The sequence below is a fragment of the Gymnogyps californianus genome, chromosome 7 (genome assembly GCF_018139145.2).
Source record: "Gymnogyps californianus isolate 813 chromosome 7, ASM1813914v2, whole genome shotgun sequence".
NCBI lineage: Eukaryota > Metazoa > Chordata > Aves > Accipitriformes > Cathartidae > Gymnogyps > Gymnogyps californianus.
In genome coordinates, this window is record NC_059477.1 from 2,403,292 (window position 1) to 2,431,057 (window position 27,766).

Sequence of the window (27,766 nt, forward strand, 5' to 3'; positions counted from 1 at the left end):
CTTATGAAAGAGAGGATTGACTGACAACTGCAGTCAGCCAAGTGCAGTAAGCAATGGCAACAGCAACAGGAGGGAGCAAGTGTGGCCCCTACGCTCTAAGTTAACAAGCAACATCAGGTAAACACTTACCCAGTGTTAATTTTGCTAACAGCACAAAAAAGTAGATGGGGAGACAAAGCAAGAGGAACAATGCTATTAAGAGCACTGTGCAATTTGGCAATATGTGGGTGAAAAAAAAATATATAAAAAATGCACCAGCCCAAAAGGATTAAGATGAGAACAATAATTTGTGTGCTTACAGTGACCTTTACAGTTAGCTTGCAGACTGCAAACATGAAATTGAGTAATGAATGCCCTCCTGTGAAGACTGCTGTAAAGGTAAGTCACAGCATGCCTCTCTGAAGAGAGACGACTTATATGGTTTCTTCTACTCCACTGCAACTTGCAAATAAAACCAGCTTACCTTAAAAATGGACAGACAAAAAAAACCAGCAAGTGCAATTCTTTCCCAGTGGGCTTGTAGGAAGAGAAGCTGAGAAGAACCAGCTCTCCCATCCTTCGTCGGTCCTTTGCTAGAAATCTCATTTTAGATGGCAGAGGAGGACCCTAAGTAAAACTTTCCGAAATGAGGCTAATTTCCCTCCCTCCCTCTCTCCAAGGCATTTTTCCTCCCAGCTTCAGAGGAGAATGGGGTTACTGAGAGCCCTCGGAGCTCTATATTAGGACTTCTGCAGCTACATTAGTTTGACCACTTTTGTCCTGAGATAACAAAAAAACCCCAAACAAACAAACCAACCCAAAAGCAATGTTATGGTCCTCAAACTTGCATTGCATAGGTACTTATACCTGAAAACAGAACATGTATAATATCCTTATCTTAAGAGAACATCAGCCTGAGCAAAACCTAGCAACTGTCTGTCTCTGCTGTAAAGGCTTGTGCATGGAATTTGTGATTTGGGTTTAAAAGGAAAATTTAAATGATGCAAACCTCTGATACATACATACATTGTAATACACCAATACCAGTGCTGGTACTGCATCCCTAAAAGCACCTATATATTGCCACAATTATGCTTCAAACAGGGAATCTGGTATTAAAGCCCTTTAACAGAGCTGCTGGAAGGCATGCTGACAGAGTTAGCATGAAGTTTTGCATCAAGTTACTTGTGGAGTAACTCAAACTGATATATTTCCAGTTTTTACATGAACTCCAGACAGCCTAGAGCAGTGGTCTCCAAAGTGGGGGCACATTAAAGAAACTTTTTAAAAACTAAAAACAGTGTTTATTTCATCTTTATCTCATCCTTTTTTAATTGCTATTTTTGTGTATGTTTTATAATGTACATAATAGTAGATGTATATAATTTATAAACAAACATATATTGGGGCGTACGCTCGAAAATTTTTTACTGATGGGGTGCGCAATCAAAATAGTTTGGAGAGCACTGGTCTAGAGCCAGGAGAAGCACTCCAGACCGCCTGTCCGACCATCAGACTTGCAGCTTTTTTGACCACGACTGCAGAATACCCCAGGCACATGCAAACAAGCAGTGACAACAAAAGGAGTTGTACAAGTGAGACTGAGGTGAGGTTGCACTGCTAGATTCAGACTCTTAACAAAAAAAAAACCCAACCACCAAACAAAAAGTTTGCTCCCTGCCAACCTGCCATATGGCTTAGCAGACAGAAACATCCTCAGCTCTCAGCCCCCCACGCCCGTAAAACAAGAGAAAAACGTCTGCTTACATTGACTTGGTGTCTTTTGTAAAAAAGACGCATTCTCTCTTCTTAAAGTTTTCTTGGATGAAGTTGACCAAATCCTTGAAAATAATTTTTAAAAAAGTTTACTTCTGATAACTCATAAAACCACCTCCAGAGTTGCTGGAGAGCCTATTTTAATTTCTGCTTTTAATCCAAAAGACCGACATAGAAAGTGTCTTACTTGAATTCAGTGGCACAATACAGGTAGCTGTAGACTATAGAGCATTTCCATTTGCATGCATTGCTGTGTTTCCAAATAACTTACAGCACTGAAAATATTTTTCAAACAGTGGTTAAGTGGTCTAGATGTGCCATAGTGCTTAAAAGACTATGGCAAACACTGTTTCTTTCCCAAGGGGGAAAGAAAAGAAAAAAAAGACATTAACATCCTCTTGGGTAGGGGCTATTTTAATTCAACACAAAAAGACCCCAGCAGGAGACCTGAACAACTTAAAAGTCATGCTTTATGTGAGCTCAGTGGAATGCAAAGTCTCTCCAGCTTGTTTAACCATTAACTCTCATATTAACCTTGAAACTCCACAAGCTTTCAAACTTGGGAAATGCAAATTCATTCCTAACCTGCCTCTGCAAGCTAGGAAAGCAAAAAAAAAATTCTCACTTGCTGATAAAGGTTTGGGGGTTTTGTTTGTTTTCAAGCACAGCTTCGATCTGCAAGCCAAGATTTTGCTTGGGATGAAAAAGGAAGACATACAGCTACAGTTTAGTTTACCATTTTGACAGAACAATTGTAGTTGAACAGCAGTTAGAGGACGTTATTCCAAGTAGAAAAGCATAAAAAGTATAATATCCAAAACAAAGAAAATGGAAGAGAACATAATTAGCCAGTAAAAGCCATAATGATGCAAGACCAAAAAAATAAAAGGGAGGGGGAAGCACTTGCTAAAGACCTAAGAGCTAGTCATTAGGCCTCTTGCAAGCCCATCAGAAGCAAGAAATCTACCAGACAATCGCTGTGATCAGCAAATCATTGAGGCTTGAAAGGGATGTTTAACATAATTATATGTTGTCTGCCTTTGCCATCAAGTTGCGTGAAGAGGCGGGGGTTCTTTATAGAGACAGAGGAATTCTCTCTAACCGAAATGTGAAAAAGGATTTAAAAACAGAAGTGACTAAGAATGTACAATAAAGAGTTACAGGGTTCAAAAGGAATGCAATACATCCTTAGACTTTCACCATGTCAACAAAGCACCGCTACTGCTTGAAGGGTCACTGGCTAGGAAAACTTCTCCGTAAAGGGAAAACTGACAAATCAATCGCCCTTCTCCTGACAGGACCTAATTCATAATGTGGCCCACTCCCAAGACAACACCCAAGCTTATCAAGGATGTACCAGATACTTACAGCATCACTGCAGGACACATCTATGCTGCGAGACATGCTGGAATGGAGGAGTCTAGAACTCTCAAAATTGCCATTTCTTCGGTGTCGCATGGTGCCCATAGAAACCTGAAAGAGCATGGCGGAGGGGGAGATGAAGGAGCAATGGTCATTTCTTTCACTAGATAAAAACCAGCAAGGACACTTAGTGCCCCAGGAAGGCAAGGGAGAGGTTATTCAAATCCAGCATAAAGAATTAGGAAGTGTATTGATTCCTAAAATGTGAAACTAACATTCAGAGAAAGTCTTTTCTCTTATTTCATACCACAAAGAGACTTTCCTCTTTCTTTCCCCACTCCAAAAAGAACTCCAAGTCAACATGCTTTGAGAAAGGAACATACCTTTTACGCCATCCCATTCAATTCATTGCCATATCTTAACTCTCTTTCCCTTCGCATCTCTGATGGGCATGCTCAGGACTTGTGCTATTCAGCGTTTATATACAAGCAGTCCCTAATCCCTAATTTAATTTGTAACTTTTACAAATTAAAGGGGATATTAAGAAGAAACATTTCAATCACAGAGAAAAACTGCAGTGTTAGAAGAAGTTGGTCTGGCAGTACACCAGAAGCTGAGAGTAGATAGATGCAGCACCTGAACACCAATCCCTCAGGTCTCTGTCCACTCCTGTAACAAGGATAGTCAACATGTGCGATATGAAGAGTAAGTGGATTTAAAGTTTATTGGAGCCAAAAAGTTAACAAGTCACCCTTGGAAGCAAACACACTTCACTTGCCCTCTAGAGCAGATACCTGTATTGACCTCACTGTCCTTGAAGGAGCATCACTTCATTTGCACCAAAGCACAGAACAAAATTTTATTTATGCTAACAGCAAATACTTCAATTCCCTTTACGTTACTTTGAAAAATAATACTGGAAAAGGTCTTTTCCTGAAAGGAAGGCTGGCAGCCAGCTAATGTGGTGAGCTCAAATGCTACTTCTCCTTCCAACACTGTTTTCTCTCCTGTCTTTTCCTTTCGCTGTGTACACTGGACTTGCCTCTCAGGTGATACTGCCACTGTACGGCAAAAAGCATCCCTCCCAGACATGGAAACACACGTTCTCCAGCTCTGATGAAGCATCCCTGTGTAAATATATCGTTTCTGAGACCCAAAAACTAGCAAGCGTGAAACAATTTACTTGGGGCATTCGACAAAGTAGGAATGGCACAGGCAGCTGGAAGCTGTAGTCGTAAATACAATGATGCAGCGTGATGTGAGCAACCCCCAAAGCAGGAAAGAAAAGGCAAGTTTCCACAAAAACATTTATATTTATACTTCGCAGTTATTTTAAAAATACTTTGAAAAACATTTCATGTTGAGGGGGAGCATGATTGACTCAGTGTTGTTTACTGTGCACAGTAGAAGTCCACAGCTACTTCCCCCAAATTCTTCAACATGCCTGGGATCTCAATCACTCTCTATTTAACTGTTAAGTGATGGAAGAGCAGGGAAAAAGCCCTCTTCCTCCTTCTGACTTTCTGCATACAATAGGAATGATTTAAACCCAAGAAAAGGCAAAAGGCTGGAAAGGGCATTTCATCATGGCTGGCTGGCCAGGCCCAGAGTTGTGGTGAATGGAGTTAAATCCAGTTGGCGGCCAGTCACAACTGGTGTTCCCCAGGGTGCAGTATTGGGGCCAGTTCTGTTTAGTATCTTTATCAATGATCTGGACAAGGGGGTCAAGTGTACCCTCAGTAAGTTTGCAGAGGAGACCAAGCTGGGTGGGAGTGTTGATCTGCTTGAGGCTAAGAAGGCTCCGCAGAGGGATCTGGACAGGCTGGATCGATGGGCTGAGGCTTGGGTCACAACCACCCCACGCTACGCTACAGGCTTAGGGAAGAGTGGCTGGAAAGCGCCTGGCAGAAAAGGACCTGGGAGTGTTGGTCAACAGCCAGCTGAATAGGAGCCAGCAGTGTGCCCGGGTGGCCAAGAAGGCCAAGAGCACCCTGGCTTGTATCAGAAATAGCGTGGCCAGCAGGACTAGGAGAGTGATCGTCCCCCTGTACTCGGCACTGGTGAGGCCACACCTCAAGTACTGTGTTCAGTTCTGGGCCCCTCACTACAAGACAGACATTGAGGTGCTGGAGCGTGTCCAAAGAAGGGCAACGAAGCTGGGGAAGGGTCTAGAGCACAGGTCCTATGAGGAGCGGCTGAGGGAACTGGGGTTGTTTAGCCTGGAGAAAAGGAGGCTCGGGGAGACCTTATCGCTCTCTACAACTACCTGAAAGGAGGTTGTAGCGAGGTGGGGGTCGGTCTCTTCTCCCAAATAACAAGCAATAGGACAAGAGGAAATGGCCTCAAGTTGCGCCAGGGAAGGTTTAGATTGAATATTAGGAAAAATTTTTTCACCGAAAAGTTTGTCAAGCACTGGAACAGGCTGCCCAGGGAAGTGGTGGAGTCACCATCCCTGGAGGTATTTAGAAGACATGGCACTTAGGGACTTGGTTTAGTGGGACTTGGCAGTGTCAGGTTAACGGTTGGACTCGATGATCTTAAAGGTCTTTTCCAACCTAAATGATTCTATGATCATATTGCAACTCAAGCAATTGGCACAGTGCTGTTGTCCCCAACTTTTGAAGTTGTTTAAGTCTCATTTATTCTGCACTGATTTGGTGTTGTATGAAAGTAGGATGCCTAAAAAGGTACCTGCACTCAATTCAGGCACAGGTTTTAATTTGACTACTTAGAACCAGCACCTACAGAAAGCCAGAGTTCACCAAAAGCTTGGAAGAACAAGTGGGTGTTACAAGGGCACAGCAATGCTGTCTCTCAAACAATGGCCAAGAGCACAGCGTCTCAAACGGAGCTGGCATTATTGTTTCACAGAGAGAAGAGCCTATTGCAAAGGCATGGCTCCCTGCAGAAAAAAAAAAGAAAGGAAGGCTATACACCCTCTGCAAAACACAAACACAGAACAAACGGTTAAAATGTCATCTCAGGCCTCCCAAGACAACACTGAGCTAGCTTGCATGCCATGTGAGAATCACGTAATGCTGCAATTCAGGCACAAACCTGAAAACCTGGTACATGCTCTGGCCATTTGGCTACATTTCATGTGGACTCCACAGGCACCTGAGCTTCTAAGCACCATAGCACCTTCCACAGCCCCCCACCACGGGTGTTTGGGATTCTCAGCCCAGAGGAACAACAACAAAAAACCCCCTTTCCTTTGAAACCCAATGGTGTATAATCTCTTCACGTCTCTTCATGTCCCATCACGATCTCTCCCTCAAATTTCAACTTCGAAATACTGATCCAAAAGTGACTTTTCAAAACATGCCACTGAGAGCTACAGTTGTGCTGGCCTAAGCCTTCCACGTGGCAACTCTTTTCAGCTGCAGGTAAATGTCAGGCTATACACACTTGCTCAAGGTTTCAGACAGTGGATCTGCCTCAGACCAATTTATTTCCTCTTTCAGCACTGCAGAAAGGCGTTAAGCTGTTTCTCAAGTAGAAGCTGCAGAAGAAAATAGAGCACACTCCTGCTCTGAAGTTCGTAATCTCCTTTGCATTAATAACTCTAGCACTTCCCATCTTCAGAGCAAGGATAGAAGTCTGGCAAGCTTTGCACCAGATTCAGGAAGAGACTTTGTAGCAAAGTTACTAAAACAGCTCATAACAACAACACACTAGAACAAAGAGACCTCCAAAAAGAGGCCACCAGTGTGGTCATGCCCTGCTTCAGCTCTCCACAAGGGAAGCATGCCTTTATTTGCCCAGGAACTGCAAAGGTCTGTGGAAGGAGAGAGCATCTGTTCCTTTAAGGGTATCTGCTCAAGGGCCTTTTCAATGCAAAAAGGGATAAGAAAAGGAGGAAGCCATAAGCAAGAACATGCAGAGAGGAAAACCTGACTGACAGACAATAAGAGAGGGAGTGATGAGACCCAAACCTAGTCAAGGACACTAATTGATAAGGGTATGTGGAATGTGAGAATGTTTATTCCAGTGAGGTTATCTGATGGGGAGGGCTCGTCAAATGGGATAGTAAGGAAAAGAGGGAAGCCATACACAAAATATACAGAGGCTCAAACCTGGCAAGCAAGCATCATGGAGACAAAGACAAGAAAAAACACCTTGTCAGTCACACTAATTGATGGGTTAGCAAGAAACTTCACGCAAACTGGGACTCTGCAGCTGATAAGGATGCAAACCTGAGGTTCCAGGATGTTGGAGGGGGGCCGGTGGAACCTTGCCAGCTGAGCAGGCAGACAGGGAGGAACAAAGGAAGAATAGGCAGAAAGGGGCATAAAAGGGGCCCTTTGCATGTGAAACAGGGGCAGTGCGCTTGTCTGCCTGACCACTGCAGTCTCTCCTATCTTCTTAACAAGTTATTTCTTAACTGTTCGGGCAGGGGTGCTGGGCAGACAGAGGGGCTGTGCCGGTGCTCGAGGGATCTGCGAATAAGTGTGCGCTTGTGAACCCTGAGAGTGTCGTCTGTGTGCCTGCACTAGTGACCTCCTGTCTCCACAGGCCCAACAGGAAGGGCCCCGTTAAAGGAATACGAAGCACTAGAAGCTTGCCAAGAGCAGCCAAACTACCATTTCTGCTTATTACTTTCCCAAGACCATTTCAGGGCCAGTGGAGCCTCATGCTGGGCACCCATGAAGTGAGGTCCAAGGAACCACCTGTGAATCATTTAGGAACTCGGCTAACATCACTCATTCACTGACAGATGCAAGACCAAACGCAGTGGTTCTGGCTATACAGTCCGGTCACATCTGGCTTTACCCTCCCTAAGTATGGGACCATCTGTTGCCCGTCTAATAAGCCTGCCTGGCTTTTCATAAACCCTCCAAATGCCAAACGAGTCCAGGGTCCTGCAGGTAATGGTCCCCTTCCCTGCATGACCCTGACTTCAGAGCAGCCCGAGAAGGCCCTGGTAAACAAGAAGTCCTCCATCAAAAGACTGGTAGCTCTCACACTGCATTTCCAAAGAGGGCAAGCAAGCTATAAGACAACAGCTGACCTTGGTGTTGGGGTTATGACAGGTTTCACTCAGCACCCCAAACATTTTAGGATCCCTCCTTCCCTCCCCAGGCAGGACACGAGCTTTGCACGTTTTACCTAGTGCAAGGACGGTTTCCAGGCATGAGCTAGAAGCAGAGAAGCAATTATCAAAGCTCTAGCAGCTCCTCTTCTACAAAGACAGCTGCCAGAGGAATTTAGATGGCTACAGCCACAAAGCAATCATCCTGCCCTTGTGAAGTGCTAACTTTGGTCACAATCAAGACGGTGGCTGAGTGAGTATTGTCCTTAAAAACACCAGATTGTTTAAAACAAAGCAAACACACACCCCCTCCACCATATCACTTATTTAACTAAGACTGGCAACTGTGCATTGGGAGACATATCTCCTAATAACCCAGAAAGCAATTCTTACCATTTCATATGATTGATGTTTGGTGTAAAGATGTTTTTAAAGCTGTAATGCAAGATAAAAGTTCCGGGGGGGGGGCAGAAATACATTTCGGTCTGGATCTATGCAACTTATTTATTGACAGAGTTTTACTTTACTTGTTGATTTTAATAAGTTAACACCAGAAAAGTGACTATGGACATAACTGTACAGAGAGAAGATTAAAAGGAAACAAGGGCATTAAATTATTCATTCAAAACACTAAAGGATTTTAGGTTTGCCTCACTGCTTTTGTAAATAATTGATAAGAATGAACATGCTGCAAACAAACTGAAAAAAGTTAGTGAGAGTGCAAAGGAACCCTGAAAATCTTGGACTTATTTTTAAATTTAAGTTCTGAAGAGCTGCATTGATACCACAGTGTTTAGCTGGTATTTGTAAGCGAAGCTCATTAACTCCATGAGTGTTAGAAATAACACAGCAATTGTACGTACTTTAAAAGATGTGATGCAGCTGCAGTCTACATAACAGGCAAACACAGTTCATTTTCTATCGCATTTTCAATCCATTAAATACATAGGAACACATTTTTAAAGCACAGACTAGTGCATTAAAGCACAACTTTCTTAAACTAACACATTTTGAGAGTAATAACCATTAGATAAACACCAGAATAATCCTCTAAAGTATAAGACTAATACTGTGACTTCCACAGCACTTGAAGGAGCATATTCCAAGGAAATCTTCAGCTTGGAGGTGACTGAAAAAAAGTGACAAAAAATAACTAGTTCTAAAGAGACTTTAATAAACAGGCTTTTAACAACTTGTCTGCAACTGAAAAAGCAAGACCAGCTTCCATTCTCAGAAAGCTTTCAGATAAATCTAACCACTATTTGCATTAACATAATTCTAGCAACTGGCTTTATGTGAAAGCTCTCAAAAAGAAAACGATGTTGCCAAACTTCAGATGCACAGCTACTTCAATTTCAGCATATTAAAAGTACATACTCCTAAGTACAGAAAAATCAACGCCTAATCACATACCACTGTGGAGCACTTACCAAAGTCTCCAGAATATGCCCCAGCAATCCTACTGAAATCATTACTCAAAGAGGAAGGTTTTGATATACTTCGGCTTGCAAAGCCCCACCTTTTTCATCTGTGTCATGCTTTCCTTTTAAGGGAGGGCACAGAGGAAGAGAGAATGCACAGGAGCAAGCAACGGCAGGATTAGTCACCAATTAATAATGAAGGCAGGCATAATTGCAGCAGGGCACAGGAAACAACAGTTGCAGGTTATTTGTAAGAGAGCAGCAATGCTTCTGTCCCACCTGCTGCCAATGTACTGCAGAAACTGATAACAATACTGCAGCTAATTTATGCAATAAACAGCACTATTAAAAAGACAGAAGTATAAGAAAATGCATGTGGGAATAAATAATTAGATTTTCATGTATCAGAAGATAACAAAACAGTTCTAAAATCAACACCTATTAATCTAATTTACTACAAGGTTGCTGAAACACTGGTGAGTACAACAGAGGATTTAACAACTGATATTTTGGCCCAACAAAAATCTTGGTCTCAGTTCCTTAATTTTTTGTTTGACACTCATCAGTAATCTGGTTTTCTTCTGCCTTTAACTTAAAGGTATTCACTTTGGTAAGAGTAATTTCTGTTACTGTGATATTCACAGTGACTCCTTGGAGAGCCGGAGTGTTCCCAGTCTGCTCTCCTTGCGGAAAGCAGAGCTCTCCTGTGTGCTGCTGGAGAACCTCCTACATCTTTTTAATCACCCACTTTGGACAGATGTTACCACCCCACCAGCTCAAGCACTCCCCCACAATCCTGTTTTACTCTGCACTGCAGCCGATGAGCATGCAAGGAGAAAAAACATCCAGCTCTGGAGGGCAGAAGCTTCTAATCCATAAGCAATCCCAGAGCAGCAGAGGGAAAGAACAAAGGCCATACTGTTCAAAAGGCCCAAGACAAAACAAGTATGTGTTGTAATTAAAGATCTGCTGTTGAAAACACAACCATTAAAAACAAGTTGAGGGGTTTTGAGTTTCTGTTGATGTTCAACAGCTCACAGTGCTATTTCCTGGTAATCAGGGGTGTCTCTAAACCCTTCAAGTGCATTCTGAAGTGTGATCCCAGAGCATCCAGACTGAAGGACCTGGTGCCATGCACCGGGCTCCCTTCCCTCACCCAGCTCCAGGCTTTTCTCCCCTTGGAAACCAAGGGGAAGGAACGATGCGCATAGGAATCTGTTCCCAGCATGCAGTGAGTGGGCAAGGACATGTAAGTGGATAACCACCAAAAAAGCTCAGCAAAAGTACTTCTGTAGCTTTTGCAAGAGCAGGAGCGAGAAGTCTCAGATGCACGTTTCTCTCCAGTCACGGTGAGGCAGGTACTGCTACTCTGCAAGGACCTGCAGCATGAAGAGGCTAATCAATTTGGACAAGTTATTCTGCCAATAGGCATTGGCAGAAGAGGGAACAAGCTGGATTTTTCCAGCCTGCATGCTGGCCTCAGAGCAATCTTTCTTTCTGTGATAGAGATACCTTTATTTAGCTTAAATCTCACATTACCTTGGCATATACACGTCTGCATTGGCATGAGTTTTCACTTAGGGGCTTAACTTTACACTGCAGCATCTAACAGCTCTGTCTGCCCTACAATACAGACTGCACACCAGCAATTAATGACTTACAAACAGGCAGCTGCCATGCACTTGACTGCTCCATTTTCTTTCCTTCTTGGCTTGGTTATCCAATTGGTTCAACCATGAAATAAGTAGCAAATGGACTGAAGAAGCTTAGACGTTAAATATTACTAGGATCACAAAATTATAACCACACAAAACTAAGTCTTAACTAAAGCCCTAACACCTGTAATTTCATACAATGTCTCTCCACTCCCCCGTCACGTCAGAGCTATTATCACACGAAGCCTACCTTAAGCTGATAGTAAAAAGCAGTTAAGAGTTTAAACTATTGCAGGCTATTGCAGTTTGCATTTTATTTGCTGTGTGCTGCCAAACTGACACAGAAAGTTTTATTTCATTTCCTCACTCAACCCAGACCCAGCAGTGTAGGATGCAGGTTCACCATCCACGAGAGAAACTTCTCCTAGAACAGCATACGCCAGGGACCTTTTATTTAAGTCAGGAGGGACCACCATCCTGCCCACCTCCACCACATGTGTGTTCAGCCCAAAGACATAACTCATCCAAGTTATCTACTACTCCTAAGATACACATCAAAGACTTGCAGCTAATCCTGAGAGGGAGCTAAATCGCTTCTGTACATCTTCTGTCATCGTATTTCACAAGAACAGTTTTCAGGGGCAGACAGTAGCAATATGGTCATGCATCAACCTTACTGAAGTACTGAACATGAATCTTTATTGTGGTTTATACCTGCAGTAAGTCCCTTAGTCACTGCCCTGTGAAACCAGTCTGGCTGATAACTCTCAAGAAGAGAAACTAATGAGAACATAAATGGGGAGCTCAATCATCCCTTTAAAAAAGTAGCTGCAGAGTTGGGGAACAAACCTTTCTGCCTGGTCCTATTATGCACAGCAAACCTGGAGAGCAGACAGATATTTGGGGCCACTTTATGGTTCTCAAGTGTAGCAAATCCCCCCCATACCTCAAGTAAGAAATTGGGCATCCCAAGCATAAGTCAGAGATGCTCTCTAAATGTGTCAGGAAATTGTTAGTCTACCTGGGCAAAGATGATTAATATTTTCCAAAGACAAGAGCTCCTCCATTGGCAGTAATTCACACTTGCCAGCATTCCTGCATTCTCAGTCTGAGAATACACATGCAAGTATTCCAAACCTACAGTAATTATACCAAGTGATAGCAAATACACTTTTACTGTATTCCAGCAAAATCCGGTCTGTCTCCACCAGAGAGATTTCAGTGAGAATCTGCCAAACTGCACAGAATTTGCCGTCTTTCCTAATTTACAGAAAGTACATAACTCCAGTTCTGGAATAAATAGAGGTGAATATTTGTGAACAATAGAGAAGACGTTACTATGGATCCTGGCCAAAGAGCTATGTTTCTATGATCAATGAAGTAAGAGCCCTCATCCTCAGGATCAGCATTCAGACCACCAGTGTCGTTATCTATGCAGGAATCAAAATACAGCAAGCACTGGTATTACTAAGAAATGGAAATTCACATAGATATGAAAACATTTTCCATTGTACTGAGAGCAGAGAAGAGACCGTAAGGAAGAAAGATGCTTCTGCACACGAATAAACCTTATGATCCTTTAAAAAAAAAGGTATAAAGCAAGAGAGCAGATTTAAGGCAAATGGTGCCTGGAGAGCTACAGGGATTTCTGAACCCTGCAGCCTCCACTGTGCAGAAAGCCAGGTACTATGGGATTCATTTCAGCGGTTGGCAGCAAATCACTTTCTACCCCTGGACCTATGAGAGCTTAAGAGGGACTTTTTGTTGGTGAAGGCAGAATTGACAGTGCACCTGTGAAGATAACCAATATATTAATTCTCTTGCAAAGTTTGTTTTTTTAACTAAGGTAGTCTCACTTCACCACACCAAGCGAAATTTTTTATGCCAAGGAGACTGTCACAGGCTGACAGCATTAAATTCACCACTACTGGCCATCAAATCCTTCTTTAGGAACAAGGTTGTTTTGGCTAAGCTTTGAGCCACACATTATTAGCACACTGTTTAAAGACAGTGTCTTACTGGAGATTTGTATATGGGGTTTCACAGCATAGTCACCACAGATTCAATGGCTAAAAGCATTCTTGGGTCATCCGTTCCCACCTGAAACTCAGAGAAGAGCCCAAGCAAAAATACAGATGGGTTTTGCAGCACTATCGAAGCATGATGGATCAAATGGGCAAAAAAGGTGAAATACTTATTCTGTTGAGTGCTAATCACCATCCTTCCCCAGTCTAAACTCTCCCCATGGATCATCAGAGAGAACAAAATGCAAAATACTGTCGTAGAACAGCCAGGGTACTTACTAATTACAGAAGCTAAAACAAAGTGTTACATGGAGATTCACAAAGAACATCTCTACCACAGAAATCCCTTTGGATTTATTTTGCTGTGGCTGCAAGCTGTTAACGCTGCTCCTGTTTCTGAGCAGGAAACAGGTACTGATGCAGTTGCACATAGAAGTTCATTTACTGTGTCTGACCTGCCTTCTGTACCCCCTTTTGTTGCTTGCTATAACAACCCACTTTTCCCCTTTTTATCCAAACTGCAGAAACTCACCTTGAGCAGGGGTAACAGCTTGTGTGGCTCCTTACCCTTTTTATGTTGCGATTTTGGATTCATAACCGCTGGGGAGAACAAAACCGTTTCATCATGTTTCCTGCTTAGACACTGCATTTCTCAACAGCATTACAAGAGGAGGGGGAGAAAGCAATGAAAATTATTAAATGTGAACTATGAGATAATACTTTAGCTCTTCTCGTCCTCAAAAGCAGCTTGAACATAATTAGCATAAGCACAACAACCTGGGGAGAAATAAAGATAATTATCTGCCATTTCAACTCCATGCCCTTTGTCTCTCTACCTCACCTGGCTCCTTAAATGCCCAGCTGTTGTCAGCAAAGGTGAGAAGTTCCCTGTTTGTGTCTTTTACCATTTCCCAGCTCTGGCTAAGGAGAACATCTGAAGCTGCTACATGGGTGGCAGGTCAATACTCCAGCAACAGGCACGCCACAAAAGCATTGAGATAAAGCAGAGGAAACTCTTCAAATCAAGCAAAAGGACAAGGATAGACTGCCCCTCTCTTTTTTTAGCAAAGAGAGAGAGATCTGACTCCTATTTCTGTGTGGACCACTGGAATGCATCTATTAGCCACTACAATTAAGTCTCTTTCCTTTTAGATAATACAGGCAATTTGTTGGCTTAACTTCTGGGTTATATTAAAGCTCAGTAAAATGAGGAGCTGCAGAAGGCATTCTTCATTGCAAGAAAGGTCAACAAAACTATGCAAACTATACCAGAGTCCTACCTGAAGCATAGGTGTGATAAGTCCCGTTACAGTACAACTTTGGCAATAAAAACACAGATAGCAGAGCTTCTTTGGTGTTTGGGTCTTTAAGAATCTTGGAGAAGCCTGAAGAGCGCTTCTCTGTAGAGACAACTGCTCAAGAGACACGGTTCTGTGCCCAGGCAACACCTTCTGGTTACTCGTTTCTTCCTGCATTCAGGAAGGCAGGTGCATTGCTGGAGATAAACGAAGTTTCATAAAAGATACCCAGCTCCAGTGATTCTTACTCATCTTGAATGGAAAACCTTGTAGAATGGCATATTTCCTTCTGGCTGCTCAAGTCACAAGGATTTAATATTAATTACTAAAAACTATTTTGTTATTTTTAGCCATTTGCCTTCCCAAGGTATGTAACAGAATATTTTATCAAGTCTACAATAACACACTAAATGGCACACTAAAGCGAACATAACCTAGTACAAAATGGCAGTATTTTGGCAATGACAGATATTTGAACTATTCAAAAAGGGATTCTTGACAGAGTTCAAATCTATTAGAAGCACCTCTTATTAGTCTGAGTGTCCAGCTAGTTTCACTTAAAGAGGACAGTCTCCTAGACAAATGTAAGTGTGACCTCGCACAGATACAGTGACCTAGCGTTATGGGGCCTTGAAAGCTGGGTTATGACAGAGCAGAAAGCTGTGGTCCTACCCTCTCTTATTATCTATCCTGCTGTTTCATAAGCATTTGAAATCCTTTTTAACAACTTAGTTTCCTAAATGCAGACACCTGTATTTACTTTAAGTGTGAGAGTGCATTGCATTTGGAGAACAATGGGTGAAATCATTCTGAGATGCATGTTAGCCCAGAAAGCTTTAAAAGTGCATTTTGGTGTGAAATATTAATAGCTATGAACAGAACACTGTCAGATTCTTTCTGTAAAAGCCTTAAAAATAAAAGAAATCCACCAAAAATAATTATGTAATTTTCAGCTTATGAATGTTCAGAGTGACTGGCAATTGTGCACCTCAGGCTTTTATGCACTTAATTTGATGGAAATGTTCTGAGAAAGCGTTCATCAAGCTTCAAAAATGAGGAGAGAGGAGAGGAGAGAGAAGCAGAGATGAAAAGCTTAGGACACTTTAGATCAGCTAAAAAAAACCCCAAACAAACAAAAAAAATGAACAAGCAAGCCCCTAGCCTCAAACACACTAGTCAATTGAAGACTCACTCCCACCAGTTTCAATGCAGTAGGCTCACAAGCCTAGCTTTGCTACAGCTTCATGGATTTCTTTGAATTTAAATAGGATCAAAATGAAAATGTGCATTAACCCAGGATAATCCAGTTGATGACTATCACAGGGAAGTCTACTGCATTTACACAGCAGTTCTTTAAGATAATGGACTCAGTAACGAAAGCTTTCAAAACTATAAAAAAAACCAAAAAATTGAACGTAGTAATAAACTCTCTTCACATTTGCATCAAAACTAATCAAAACCACCTTCTTTAAAAGGAAGCACACATACACTTCAATAATAAAGTATATTTGAATAGACCCAGAATATTTAAGAAAAATACCAAGTTCATTCATTTTTTTAAGACTCATTGTAACGTTGCAAGATTCAGAAACTTATCCTTAGTAATAACTGGTATCACTCACTGTTGTAAAGTTCATAACTGAGACACGCTAAACAATATAGTTTTCTGTTTTGAAGGTTTTTAAATGCATAATATTCATATGCCTATTTTGCATGCACTGAGACATATACATAAATCAAAGCTATACGGCACAAAGACAAGTGCTAATACTGAAGAAAAAGCTTTCACAAATTTTAATTTAATCAAAAGAAAGTGCTCCAGTGAAGAAGTACATCTGTTTTTACAGAGACATATTACTAAAATATGCTGTCAAATTCATCTGATCATATTCAGTCGATATGAACATATGCTTGTGACTATTTCACTCTCCATTCTCTGGAAACTGGATGTAACATGCAAACCTTGTACAACTATTCAAAATTTCACACCACTATGTGGATAATAGTTTGCATCAGCAGGCTTTTGATTATATTCCCCCCCCCGTCCAATAAAAGGTACACTTAATCAAATATCCAAATACAGTATCTTAGGTAAAATGCCTTTAATCCATGGAAATCATAGAATCAGAGTCATGTAAGTGGGAAGGCACCTCTAGAGGTCCAGGTAAATCAGAACTGAACTACCCATGGCTCAATATCTCTAAGAACATAAATCCCACTCACCTCTCAGGACCCTTTTTCTAGTGTTTGACCACTCTCAGGCTGATTTTATTTTTTTCTACTATCTACTTGCAATTTCCTTTGTTCCAACTTGTGTCCATTGCCCTATTCCTGCACATCTCTGAGAAGTCTGGATCCATTTCCTCTACACCCTCCCGTGTTAGGCAGTTGCAGGTACCATTAAGATCCCTCAGCACCTTCTCATCTCAACCTCTCCTCATGCTTTATGTGCTCCAGCCCCAGCCACCTTGGCAGCCTCTGCTTTGACTCACTTGAGTACATCCAGGTCTTTTTTTGTACTGATGAGCCTCAAACTGGACACAGCACTCCAGATGTGATCTCAAAAATGCTGAACAGAGAGGAAGGAGCACTTTGCTGGACCTGCTGGTCATACACTTGCCAAAACAGCCCAGGATGCCATTGGTCCCTTTTGCTGCCAGGGAACACTGCTGACGCACATTCAACTTTTTTGCCCACAGATCCTTTCACCCCCAGACGCAGCTAAGGATGTCTTTATTAACCTAGGACAGGATTTACCAGGGAGGGGACCCGAAGCATGCAGTCAGACAATTACATACCCCTAGCTAACCTATGCACAAACTTGGCAGCTTTTAGGAAACACACTGCCTATTACCAATCCCTGACCAGGTGACAGGTCAACCAGAGATAACTTGTCCACGTTCTGTTCCCTTCTGTTTCTGTTTTCCTGCTGCCACAGAATGAAAAGGGACAGCAATCATCAATCCCATGGAGGTAATATGAAAAAGAGTGCCAGGAGAATTGTTCAGCTGGAAAGGGTGGTTGGAAATACAGGTCATCCAGAGCGATAAATTTAGGGTGCCCCAACTTTGTGAAAACTGCATTTCTGGCAGCAGACACTGGACTATTGCTCCAACAAGCACAGAACAGATGTGGACATGAGCTAAATTCACTGACCAGTCTGCAGTGCCTGTTGGAAATAGCCCAGGTACAAATGCAGCTGTTGTAAAACAGTGGGACTGTCAAAGACACTGATATTTCTTATTCATTTTTCCTGAGTTTAGCCACTGTCTGGAGGAACCCTAACATGGATCCTTCTCAAGCCCTTCTGTACAATAATACATTTCCATGGTACATTTTGTGGGAAGCTGTAACCTGCCCCAAGATGCTCTAGGATTCCAATAATCGGAGAGACAACACGATCAAGAAGCTGGATTTATAGTTAACCTGAGGCTTATACGCATAAGAGAAACAGCGTTAGGCTCTCTGAGGCAGAGAAACTGATGTCTTAGATGCTGGCAGACACCTGTTAAGGCTGTCCACGTAACCACAGACAGCAGCCGCCTCTGCATTGCAACAGCCCGACCACAGCATCACACACTCCGCCTGTCCCGTTTCCTTACAGGCTCCCCATGACACTTCCCAGTATGTAGTCCAAGTACATACAGTGAACACATGTCTTTTAAGGTACTCTATAGTGACAAGAGCGCATGGTGTGTTGACACCTCACTTGCCAGTGGCTCCGTTTACAACGTTGTGACTCCTGAGCAGACCTGACGAATGAAAAAAAAAATCAGATGAATCCCCTTGCTCATCAGCCTGCTGAGCCCTGCATCTTTCACAAGCAAAACCAGCAAAGGGATGACTTGACAGACCACCCTTCTCGCTTCCTTTGGGTTACTGAACTCCTGTTTTAGCAAGTCCCATACCTTGTACCTACAGTGGCCTTTTGCTTAAGGAATTGGACTTCAGAGCTACAAGCATCTCAAATCAGCTGTGTCATTCACCCCAGATCACTCTGAACAACCTGTTTTCTAAAAACAATGTAGTGATGAGAAGCCAAGGACACCTTCATATGTTTTGCAATCGAAAAGCTGGATTCAATCTCGCTGAAATAGGAAGTAATGAAAAAGTAGGTGGCAGGGAATGCAGAGAAGACAAAGAGAATACAAGAATCCTTGCCAAGTCCACAGAAAAAAAAAATATATTAGCCACACTCCAGGCTTGAGGTGGGAAAACACGACTGAATTATCCAGTTTGAGTGGTCTTCACACAGAAGACCTGACTTCTCAAGCCCTCTAAAATGCTTTGCATTACTTAGTATTTTGTTCTCAGCACAGCTGCTGCTGGAAAGTCAGTTTGAGAAAAGCAGGAGGATGGGAAGAAACCGCTTCCAAGAAATTTAGCTCAGGTCAAAGTCAGCAAGAACTGCCCACCGAGACGGGAATGTTCAGAAAAGTTTTGAGCTAAAAAGAGTCTTAAAACAAGAAGCATTAAAGGTAACATTAATAGACAGAGCTAGCAGCTCTGACAAGAATTTCAGCACACAGGGAGAGGCGAGGAGGAAGAGATACAGTCAATGGAAAAAAATCCCCTGAAGGCTGAGGTCAGACTGATTAAGACACTGTTTCAGTCAATATCCGCTGAAAACCATAGTTGAAAGCAAACAAACACTAAATATACTTTGAGTCTTACAAGGAAAAGACTCTCATGGAAAATGTATGAAGAAGCTTCCAAGTAATTATAGATTAGCAAAGGTATATTTCTTTCTTTCTTTGACCATTATTTTAATTATTAATCAGCTGCAGCTGTCAAGCCTATGTGCTTAAAAACACTAAGCAGTCTGTTCTTTATAGAGGTAGTTTATAAATTTGATTTTATGTCCATCATGCAGCATTATAATGAAAGATAAGTGTTTTAGAGCAAACCATGAATTTGATCCACTCACTTATACATTTCATTGTTTTCCCAAGACCATAAGGAGCTTGGTGGCTTTGACAGACTTTAAAGGGGAAGAACAGCATAAGTCGAAGGTCAGGCATAAAGGTGAAGTGCACGACCTGTCTGTGGTTACACTTCCAGAGAGCTGCTTCTATAGACATGGCTGCTTCTGAGACATCCCCTGGACTTCACATGCAGGAGTGGAGAAGAATACAAAGCATCACTTCCACCAAAACCAGAGTCTCTAGCTGCAGTCACAACCAGCAGCAAAAAGAGGACCAGAAACACCCCTCTTGCTCTCCCTAGTCTCAACAGACACCACCGATTCTGACAATAAATGACTCTAGAATGCACTGGTATTGCATACAGAGTACACATTTCTGCTAGGGTTTGTAATTTCTCCAAGTTTGGTCACACTTGCCTTTCTTCCAGTACATCTTTAGCAAGTCAGCAGTAGAAAGCATTCACTCATTCTTTCTCCAATACGTTACATGCACAAGCTTAAAGATGACTCAGAGTGCCAGGACTGGAAGTTTCCTATTAAGGACAGCAAGTACGTTTAAGCATGCTATAGTCTGGTGCTGTATTTATTCAGTGCTATATCTATCCTGGTCCATCAGTAACCTGCAGTGAAGCTAGGAACAGCTCTCTGGCTTCTGTGCTCCCATCAACCTTGGTCCCAGCTGGAAGCGTTCCCTGAAGAAAGAAGTTTCACAATACAGCCACAGTACTGAAGAAGGTCAGCTATGTTCTCAGGGGCAATGCAGTTCCCTTCAATGCTCTCCTGATGTTTCTTATCATTGTAATTACTTCCACAACTAGAACAGACTTTAACAGAAAAGGTTCACCACCCTCAAAGTTGAAGAGGAGCCAAATGTGCCTTCAAGGCAAGGATCTGGGCCACGTGACTGACTACAGAGCTCTGGGGGCAGCAGTCGCAGGCATGGGGACCCAGGTAGTGTTCTCCTCGGTCCTGCTGGTGAGGAGAAAGGGTGCAAGGAGGAAGGCACCGATATGCAGGTCAACAGTTGGTTGCAGAGATAGTGTTGGCTGGTCTTGGTTTTGATTTCTGTGACCACAGAACACTATCTGCGGATCAGCTTCTGCATGGGAGAGATGGGATCCACCACTAAGTGGGGCAATAGTATTTTTGCTAGTAGGGTGGGGGAATTGGTAGAGGGGGCTTCGAACTAGGAATGACCAGGGAGGGAGAGAATTACCAGCAGCCCTGTGAGGGACTGACAGACAGGGTTGATGAACAAAGGCAAAAAAAAGAAAAAAAATTTTAAAATGAGCAAACCTGGTCAGTCACACCAATTGATGAGGGCATGTGAGAGTGTGGGAATGTTTACTCCAGCGACATTATCTGATTGGGGACCCTGTCAACTGAGAAACCAAGGGAAAAAGGGGGAAACCTGAAACAAAATATACAGACACGACAAAACCACTGTGGAGTCAGTGACAAGAAACAAACCTCACTAGTCCCAACTAATTGATGGGTTGGCCAGAAACCACAGGCACCACCTTCCAGCAAGATCAGCACGAGGCAGGAATGACATGTGTCCCAAAAACCAGCTACTGGGGGGGACCAATGTGCGCGAGGAGAGTCAGAAAACTGGTGGAGAGGATCAGGCTGTGAACAAAAACAAAACATGGGGGAAAGAAGGTTGCTGGGATTAACCTCCCTGCTTACTATACCATTAAGACCTTTAGGCCTGTCCTTGCCCTGCCTGAGGGCAGACTTGGCCTGTAGGCAAATAAGCCATTTGATTTAGTTACCTTCCAGGCCGTTAAACCCTACAGTAAGTCTGTGAACTAAAAAATACTTTAAAATGTAGATCGGACAAGGCTGAAGTTCCCTGGGCTCTTTAAGCCAGAGAGATATTTTAAATGGGTGTTTACCAAATTCTGCAGAAATCGCTGTGCTTCCTAATGCATAGCAAATATCAAGAACTGTGAAATTATATAATATGGGTTCTGGACTAATGTTAGACAACTATTTCTGAGTAAGAGTAAGGGTATTAAAATGGACCCTTTTTACAATTGCAAATCTTTCAAAGATTGCGGAATTTTCCAGGGCTCAATGGATTCCTGCCATTACACCCAGGTGTCTCACCCTCCCATTGCCCTGCAGACACTTAAGGCCAAATCTGTTCTTTGGCTGTTTCACTGCAGTTACCACGAAATACCCCAGCTTTGTGATTCTCACCACCACTACACAAAGTTCGAACATCCGGTTCTACATTGATTTAAGTCTGAGCCCCTCAAAGTGGTTGTGGAGTCTTTGTCTGGTTCATGCTGATAGCTGTGTGCTGTGAAGACTTTTTGAAGCTAAAGCATATAATTGAGCATTATAGATTATTTGGGAAAGCCTAGATCAGGTAGCCATTCCACACAGATCCTATGGCAAACAGAGCTTTATAGCAACCCTCCACAAAATGCTGAATATTAAGGACAAAACATCCTGATATGTTGCGCAGATCAAAATAAACCGAGCACATACAACAGCAGGATAGCTCCATTCATTCAACCTCCAAAGGTTAACTTAGAGTGTCACAAAATCTGCTAGCTGTATCAAAGTGCAGCAACCACCCAGTCTTTCACTGGAGTGTCCTGATCCACCAAGGCACCAACAAGCCTAGCAGTCCCTGGTGAAACTTATTTATATCTGCTACAGGACAAAACCGATCACAAACAAGCAAAACCTTCTGTCCAGTCTCATAATAGAGAATCTCCAAAGGAGTGAAGAACCACCCTGCTGCAGCAGTGAATGTCTATCGCCTTTTTTTCCTCCTTCCCTCCATTTATCTACTTGCCACTGATGCTGCAGGCTCCAAGGGGAAGGGAGTACTTGTGCTAGTTCCTTGTTCCTCCTTGTTTGCAAAGTGGAAACTGCAGCAGATGTTAAGATGGAGTCAAGTCAAACATACCCCTGAATCAAACTCTTGCACATACGAACTCTTGTACTTCTCTGAGAAGGGCTAAGTCTTGGAGTGAGCAATAATAGCAGTAATTTTTCAAAGATTCACAAGTCTTCAACCTATTGGCACTAGCAACATTTTTTGGTCTCAGACTCCCAGCAGAACATACACACCCCAAAGACGTGGCCCTGAATGCCATGAACAACTGCAATTATTGGTAATTAATAGGCCTTTAGGAATCATAGAAAAAGAAAGGCTGCAAGTACACTGTCAGACAAGGACCATTGAGACATTCCACACAGAGCTGTGGAAGGAAATGAGAAGGGTAAGAAATATGTTAAAATATAAAAAGAATATTGAAGACGACTTCAAATACCTAGATTATAAATGCATATACCATCTGCTACCAATTTTTCGCATCTCAAAAAGAGCCTCAGTCAAGTCAGCATCATTCAGCTTTTCACACTGCAAGTGGCAGTATTAGAAAGATTCATTCTAAACTTGCACATCATCTTCAACTCTCCAGCTTCTCCAGTCTACCAGATGGCTCAAACCACAAAAATAAAGCATGTGTTTGGAGCTGCCGCTCCCTAATTTGTGAGAGAATACATTCTTGATCAATTGAAAAAATAATGAAAACATTTTTGATTTCCAGCTTCTCTGAAACTGCAGAGAAAGGTTTTCACTCTAACAACTTGTATTAGCTGGCCTGGAATCTGCAACCAGCAACATTTAAAAAGTAATTTGAAACTGAAAGAGTACTTTTGGGGAAAGTGTCTCAAATGTCAGACAGATCTATTAAAACAGCTCTTGACAGACTAATCTATAAGCCCTTCTTTTTTAGTGTGATATTTGTATCGATTTGTAAAATAGCAATCCCATTACTACACATTAACAGCATGGATAAGCATCTCTCTGAGAGTATTTAGTATTACAACAGGACAAAGAAAGAACATGAGGGCAGTAATTTTCCATCACATGGAAGGTGAGCTTAACACTTGGTATCTGAAAATCAAGTCCATCTCTAAAGCAAGTTTTCAGCACAGCAGCAGCTGTGCTAACCTTTTTTGGCATCCAAATCCACTCCATACATGCTACTCCGCTCCCTTCCCAGCAGTCAGCTCCAATGTCCCTCTTGCTGTACTGCCTCTCCCGCTGTCAGTCATGGAAATTCCCTTTCTAATGTGTCCAATTGTCACAGTTTTAGGGGCAATGGAGGAAAAGCAGTAGCAAGTGTCCGTATATACGGGGCTGAATCAGCATGAGTGCAGGAAAAGAGACATCCTGGCAGAAGAGAAATGGGAGAGGCAGGCATTTCTCTTCATAGCAGTTTGGATTTCCAGGGCCAGAAAGACCAGTTCCTCCTCTCACAGAGCCCATAAGCTGCTCTACAGACTTGTCCCAGTCATCAGAACTGTAAGGCTGACCAGATTCCCAACAGCACCATTGTTACAGCCAAAATAAACGTATGCTATTGCATTAAATCTTGCCCTTCTCTAGCCCAGAGATTTCTTGAGCTCAGCAGGCTTGTGTATGCATTAGCCTCACAGTAGACAGACACTTGTCTCCACCAGTTGCCAGAGTTGTGTAAGGACAAGTTACCTTACTTATCCTGGATTCTAGATATTTTTGTGTGATGTGGATAACTGGCAAAACCAGTCCAGTTAGTATGACAAAATTGAAGAACCCAACTTTGAAGTGCTAGTTCAGAAACATTTTCCTAAGTTTTGCAACAACATCAAACATATCAATAAAAACCATTCGTGTCAGCTCAGCTACCCTAGGAAGTCACTTCAGTTATTAACTATTCCTCTCTAATCAAGTAACAAAACACCCACTGAGTACACTGCAGCCTCTATCTCAGTGCTTTCTCCTCTCTGTACCTTTACGGTCTTGTACAAACCTGAGGTACAAGCAAAGGAGCTGTATAAATGACAGTGACACATTAGCAACATTAGGAGAACGCTTAAGGTTTCACAGGACTAGACTCCACTTCTAAAGAAGATTCAGTAGATGAAAGAAGAGTTGCTAGTCAGAACCACACTTCAAATAGAACTTCTGTCTGAATGCTGTCAGATGGCAAGGAGGAGATGCTGCTAGCAGAAACATGCATGACTAGTACAGATAAAGTATCGAAATTTCAAGGTTCCCCTCTCAAAAACCAGTGTTCAAGCTATTGTATCACTCATATAGGCTTTCCCCAATACATATTGTCCTGGTTTCGGCTGGGACAGAATTAACTTTCTTTTTAGTAGCTGGTACAGTGCTGGGTTTTGGATTTAGTGTGAGAATGATGTTGATAACACTCTGATGTTTTAGTTGTTGCTAAGTAGCGCTTATCCTAAGCCAAGGACTTTTCAGTTTCCCATGCTCTGCCAGCAAGCGGGTGTGCAAGGAGCTGGGAGGGAGCAGAGCCGGGGCAGCTGCCCTGGAACTAGCCAAAGGGGTATTCCATACCATGGAACGTCATGCCCAGTATATAAACAGGGGGGGTTGGCCGGGAGGGGCGGATCGTGGCTCTGGCATCCGTCAGCGGGTGGTGAGCAACTGCATTGTGCATCACTGTCTTTTTTCCTTGCAACTAGACCTCATTTTCAAACAAGACTTCACAACTATAGTTTGGATGATCTTAAAATACAACTCGCAGACTTACAGATGTTGCTGGATATCGGCACATTAGACAACAGGAGGATGTTCAGAGGGGCACAACACATCTTAAACTCATTCAAGCCTTTAGTGTTTCAACTACCAGAAATGTGCCATACCAGAATCAGATGCAGAACCTGAACCTGCCATCCACTGCCACCATTTATGGTGCAACATCTTAATGGGGAGGTGCAGTCATGGGCTATTATCCATTCAGACTGACTAACTATTGGATGGAAAGGATTATCCAAGCACCAAAAAAAGAGAGAAAGAGAGAGAAAGATAATAACAGTTTCCTCATGACATCTGTTTCCACATTCAGTCACCTTGAACGGTCATGGTCTCACAAGCAAACAGCAAACGACAACTATAAGAAGGATCTGAAAGGCACCAAGAAGCAGTTTAATGAAGCCTTTTGACGGACTTTTCAAAAACAAAGGACAGCCTAGGGAAAGTGTAAGGAGCAGGCCTGAAAACAGGGGAAAAAAGTGCCATCTGCCAGACTGCAAGGGATTTCTTCTATAGAAAGATGGCTACTGAAAGACAGACAACCTGGCAATTATAGAGATCTACAGGAGGCTTCTAGCAGACACTTCTGCAGAGAAGTCCATGGAGGTCTGTAGAGGAGGAATGCTGCTTCATCCAGGCAATTGTGTGACAAGATTGCCTCTGAAACCTCAGAAGCAGAAGACAACCCAACTGCTTCAGGTAGGCAGAAAGCTGTCTTTTTCCTAGTTTTGCTATGGATGACACAGAGGCAACAGTCCACTACAGGCTTATAAAGGGAAGAAATACTTGCTCCAAAGGGGTCTCCATGAAAAGCGTTCCCTCCTTTCATCAGATGCCGCCACAGTACCATACAGTTTACATTTGCATGTGCACAACCAGGTACAAGGTGGAGGGGTACAAGGAGGGAAACATGGAGAAGAAGCTAGACTGGCTATAGGGAAGACTACCCAGTACCCATCCAAAGCCAAGCATCTCTCTGAGCATGAGAAAATGAAATTACAGACTTGAACAATGCCTGAAGCTAGTCTACAGTAATTTGCTGTTCATGTCAACAAATCTTAAGCTTCCTAGAATGAGAAAGGACATACATTCACAGTGCTAATTACAAAACCTCATATCCTAAGTGCCTCAATCTCCCTTACTCCAGAGAGAAAGGTGCCTGCTGACCATCATGCTGGTAACAGCAGCACTGCCATGAATCCCACAGGACTAGAGATTCATTTGAAGGGCCAAGAGTTCCTCCCATCTGCTTACTTTCCCCCTTTGCTGGTAATACAGGAGTAACCCTAAAGACTGGAGCCCAAGGAACCTCAGCCATGTAAAACCTGTGACAACATGGCTGAACCTGGGACAGGTCAGGTGCCATAACTTTGGATGCAAAAGAATTGAGCTAGAGATCCATGGTGGGACTGCCTAGATTATTCTTTGGTTTAAATACTGAATTCATCTAAATAATCCAAAGAGATTTTAAACTAGAAAAATGAGGTATTATCAAAGTATGATCTAGAACTTTTACCTGATCAACTAGAGGAGACAGGGTGAGTTGGAATAGAAAGAGGATTTGCAGAGAAGTGTCTCTTCTGACTCGCAGGGGGGTTACCACCTCACCAACCCCAGCATTCTGAGTAAGAACAAATTCCACAGCCTTCTGAGTCTCTCCAAAATGTCTTGCGGTGTTGGAGGTCTGGGTGGATGCCTTTGAAGCCCCTGGCCTTCCCTCCTGAAGCCTTCCCACCCCATGGGAAGGAAGTCCCATGTCCGCCCCCTCTGCGCTCTGGGAGCTCCTCTCCTACATGTGCTCCATGGGTCCATCCCGGAGAGCCATGCCACCTCTCCAGGGGGCTGAGACAGGACAGCCTTCCTCCCTGGTGTCCAAACTAAAACAGTAAACGATACAACAGAGAGCCAGAAAACATGCTAACAGACTCGGTGTCTCCATCACACAGACTGAGAGATGGGAATACACCTTGGGGGCCTGTGTAAGTGCAGCAGAAGATGGGCTGGGAAGAGAAACGCCTTCTCCCAGACACACATAAGCTATGTGCAGCAACTGCATCAAGGAGAGTGTTGCCTGGCTCTTTCAGTGTACCACCCAAAAATGCAGGATACCATCAAAGCCCAGAGCTGCTAAATCAGAAGATTCCTGTCAGTAGGAAAGCTATCTTGGCTCTGCTTTCATGTGACAAATCTGAATTCAAGTCCAGCTGTCCTGGTACAGGACCGTAAAGGTTCAGAACAACACACAGAAAAATCCTCTGCTCCTTGGGCTCCCAAGTATGGTCAGTAGGACTTCACACCATCTGGAAGTACCAGCAGATGATTCATATGGTGCACCACAGCCATGCAGTTTGGAGCTCACATCTCACAACAGAGGGCACCCAAGCTTGCCAGACAGGCCTGGAGCAGAATAGCTGCGCTGCACAAGGTCCGGGCCACCCAGAGGCAGCATGCTGCACACAGGCCTTTCCACCACCACCAGTTACACCAACTACAAGCCAACATTTTACCATCAGGATGAAAAAAGCTGCCAATCCCTATGTACTTTCCCAGCTCAGCATGGAGCACCAAACTGCGCAAGTACCGGGAAGACACCTAAGGAGGTAGTGTTGCCCACCGGGGGAGAGGGAGTGACTGTGCGCCTGTGTGGTGCTTAGATGCTGTCATGGTTTAACCCCAGTCAGCAACTCAGCACCACGCAGCCGTTTCCCCCTCCCTCCTCCCAG

The 27,766-nt window shown here is 43.1% G+C and overlaps 1 protein-coding gene across 1 annotated transcript in view; it reads right to left on the reverse strand.

Annotated features, from left to right (window-relative positions):
• TRPM8 (transient receptor potential cation channel subfamily M member 8) overlaps nt 1-27,766 on the reverse strand; it is a 151,426-nt gene that overhangs the window by 40,011 nt on the left and 83,649 nt on the right. The window contains exons 4-5 of the mRNA XM_050900362.1: nt 3,124-3,228; nt 1,747-1,820 (exon numbers count right to left, since the gene is read on the reverse strand). Of these exons, the coding sequence (XP_050756319.1) occupies nt 1,747-1,820; nt 3,124-3,228 (179 nt within the window). The remainder of the gene's footprint in view (nt 1-1,746; nt 1,821-3,123; nt 3,229-27,766) is intronic.